General features: G+C 41.0%; 1 protein-coding gene across 1 annotated transcript in view; it reads left to right on the forward strand.

The window, feature by feature from the left end:
- Nucleotides 1-3,588, forward strand: part of brwd1 (bromodomain and WD repeat domain containing 1) — a 35,775-nt gene that overhangs the window by 19,176 nt on the left and 13,011 nt on the right. The window contains exon 23 of the mRNA XM_016443401.1: nt 896-1,118. Coding sequence (XP_016298887.1) covers nt 896-1,118 — 223 coding nt within the window. The remainder of the gene's footprint in view (nt 1-895; nt 1,119-3,588) is intronic.

Here is a 3,588-nt window from a genome sequence, read left to right on the forward strand (position 1 = left end):
TGAATATTTTTTTTTTTTTTTTCCCCAAATAAAGCCAAGGTAACACTCATTTTACATACAGCACTCAATGAAAATGACATGGATATGACAGTGGGCAACTGCATAAAGCGCAGCATAATTTTAAATCACTAGTTTAAAGTTTGTCGATCGCGCGTCTCCAGTGAAGCTGAACTCTCCTCCTGTCCGGTGTGCGCATTCAATTCGCACGTACTGACCGTCACAGAACACGCAATCATGCAGGTCACGTGCACACTTCACAAGATCTCAACTAGATTCGACTAAGTCTGCAAGGTTTGTGAAATTAAATGTTCATTAGTCATTGACGCACAAATGCGTATTTGTGGAATGCTGACGGCAAACGAGAAAGTATTATAATATTTGCCTTTATGCCTAATGCACACAAACGATTAAAGCAATCGTTATAATACTTTTTTGTATACATTTTAATTCCTTTGTTTAACAGTTCTATCTGATTATTAGATAGACTTCTATCCGTATTAGACTGAACTGAATGACAACCGCTACAAGAGGGAGAATGTGAGCACTGTGTGCTCAGGCGCTGCTGCAGCCGTTCTCGGCGCCGTCAAAATAAAAGTCCCACCTCGAACACATCGGCCAAACAAAAAAACTTATCGGCCAATGCCAATATTTGAAAAATGCCAAATATCGGCCGATATATCGGTCGACCACTAGTCGTGTCCCATTGGATTAACAGATACTTGTAGTGGGACATGTGTCACACAGATGAGAAGACACTGACTTCACGCTCACCTTCATGCAGTGGAATGAGGGATATTTGAAAAATGGCAGATATCGGCCGATATATCAGTCGACCACTAGTAATCTTTAACATGTTCATGAGGAAATATTTACGTCTCTTTGTTCATAATTAAAGTCACTCCTCCAGTGATTATTCCGACTGGATGGCAGATGCAGGAATAAGTTTGCGACCAACTGTGTCTCCATCGTCTCGGTGGCGTGCAAGCCGCAGGATCAGCAGCTCTGAGGAAGAGGATGAGGAAGACGAAGATGTAGCAGATGAGGAGCAAACCATAGATGAAGAGGAACAGGTGTCTTCACCCCAAAAGCACAAGAAAGCCAAAAGCAAAACACCAAAGGTGCGCAGCACAGCCATTACTGTCACTATTACAAATTCTTATATGGTCCTTTTAAAGTTTATCCCCTTGGTACTTAAGTAGCCCACCCCTCCCCGCCCGAGTTTTGGTTTCCTCAAATTCCTAGTTGTAACTCTGGAGAGACATTTTTATTATTGGCTAGCGCTTAATTTAGAATTGTATACCTTGTATAATTTATTCAGAGATCGGCATGAAAATAGCCTTGATGCTGGCATGGTGTTAAAAAGTGAATAAATAATAAGCACTAAATTTTCCGTCCCTCAGCATGGATCATGGATTACATTCCCCGAAAGTCCCCCTTCGTCCCTCAAATGGGAGACGAGGTACAGAATAAGTTTTCTGTTTTCTTATCTGTTTTAATGTACAGCTGATTCATGTCTTAATCAGATGAAAAGCCTTTTTAATGTTTTTTTTATTTTTTTTTATATCTGTCCACAGGTCATCTATTTTCGTCAGGGTCATGAGGCATATGTGGATGCAGTCTGCAGGACTAACCTGTACCCCATTAACCCAGACAGACAGCCATGGAAGAAGATGGAGTTAAGAGTAAGATCAAAATATTTTTTTCTGACACAGTTGATTTTATCAGATGCATCCCTTCATAAGTGCTTTGAAAAACTGATCTGATCTTAACATTATGCATGTATACATTGGTAACTAAACTAATACCAGTCATGATCTGAAATGCCTGAGCCAAAGTTTATCTTCAAAATGATCTGTACGATTACCTTCCAGAAGTGTCTCACACGATTAAGTTCCCATACACTTGTGTTTGTTGTATTTAACCTTGAACATGCTTTTAAACAATACATGCAACTCGCCTAACTTTTTATGTTTTCAGCATGTCTGGCTTTGAAAATCTCATAAATCATTTGTTTTTACCAGGACCAAGAGTTTGTAAAAATAACAGGGATCAAGTATGAAGTGTGCCCTCCAACCCTGTGCTGTCTGAAACTGACCCAGATTGACCCTGGAACAGGCAAAATTACAGACCGATCCTTTTCAATAAAGTAAGCTGGGAAGATATGAGTTGAAATTTCAATTATATTGGCAAAGATGCATCTTGGTGTAGATTAAGCAAAAGTACATGTTTTGGTGCCATTTTTTCTTAGATATCATGATATGCCGGATGTAATTGATTTTCTGGTGCTGCGTCAAAGCTACGATGAGGCACGGCACAGAGTGTGGACATCGAGTAAGTTTGGAGTCATGACCTGAGAACAGAGTCGATTGAGTTTATTTTGGTAGCCTGCATCAGAATTCAATTTGATTCATATTGAGTCATGTCTGTCCTGGTTTTCGTGCTTTGTTTTCTGTAGGTAATCGGTTTCGCTCTGTGATCGATGACGCCTGGTGGTTTGGGACCATAGTTTGTCAGGAACCATATCAGTCCGAATATCCCGACAGCCTTTTTCAGTGCTTCAAAGTCAAGTAAGCCCAAACTGAATTATTGGATGGTGTGCTCTAGTCATTTGTAGAGTTGCAAAAAGGTGGAAAATTTCCATTAAATTTAGGAAACATTCCAGAAATTTTGGAAACTTTCCAGGATTTTTTGGAATCTTCCAGGGATTTTTGGAAAGTTTCCGGAAATTTTCCACCCCTTTGCAACCCTAGTCATTTGGCAGTGTTTTTTAACTTCATGTTTTTGCAGGTGGGACAATGGGGAGACAGAAAAGCTGAGTCCATGGGATGTGGAGGCTATTCCTGAACACGGTACTTCTGACCACTCGAGCATTATCTTAAACCAGATACACGATGTATGTTTCTTGCAGTGTTTTTTTTTTTTTTTTCAGTTGAGATGAAATTTGCATATCAGCAGTCTTTGCACTAAATATTCTGAGTTTGTATGTTCACTCCATTTCTAACATAAAGGTACTTGGTCATTGTGTTTTAATTAAGCAAGTGGGTTTTTTTGGGGGGTTATTTGGGTTTCTGCAGCTGAGCAGCCGGAGTCGGAGAGTGCAGGAGTGCCAGTGACAGATGAGGAGATGATGGATATCCTGTATAAACCTCAGGAGGATGAATGGGTGGACAAGGGTCGAGACCAAGAGAGTGCACGCATCATTGCAGGCATAGAACAGCTTGTGACTGTGGGTGCGTTATCCTATATTATCTCTTTTTTTTTTTTTGGCCATTTAAGCAATTCAGATTTTGATGAACTACTTGGACTAGGGATAGTTAAAGGCACAATGTCATTTTCGCCGCTAAAGGGCGCGTATTCAAAATAAACAGAGACGAAGGCGTAGTTTGATGACGCCGTGACTGAGTGTGGAATCATGGGAGTTGTCGTCTTCATCCCCACAGCCGATGCAATCCGACGGGACTCGGGCAAAAATCATGTTCATGGAAGAGCTAATGATTTATTAACGTAGTAGAATGAAGCAGGTGAGGCTGAAAGCCGTCGAAGCGAAACGAGGCCGCTGAACGAGCGCGACACGCGGCTCGAAAGCAG

The sequence above is a fragment of the Sinocyclocheilus anshuiensis genome, unplaced genomic scaffold (assembly GCF_001515605.1).
Source record: "Sinocyclocheilus anshuiensis isolate Anshui unplaced genomic scaffold, SAMN03320099.WGS_v1.1 scaffold1421, whole genome shotgun sequence".
Classification (NCBI taxonomy): Eukaryota; Metazoa; Chordata; class Actinopteri; order Cypriniformes; family Cyprinidae; genus Sinocyclocheilus; species Sinocyclocheilus anshuiensis.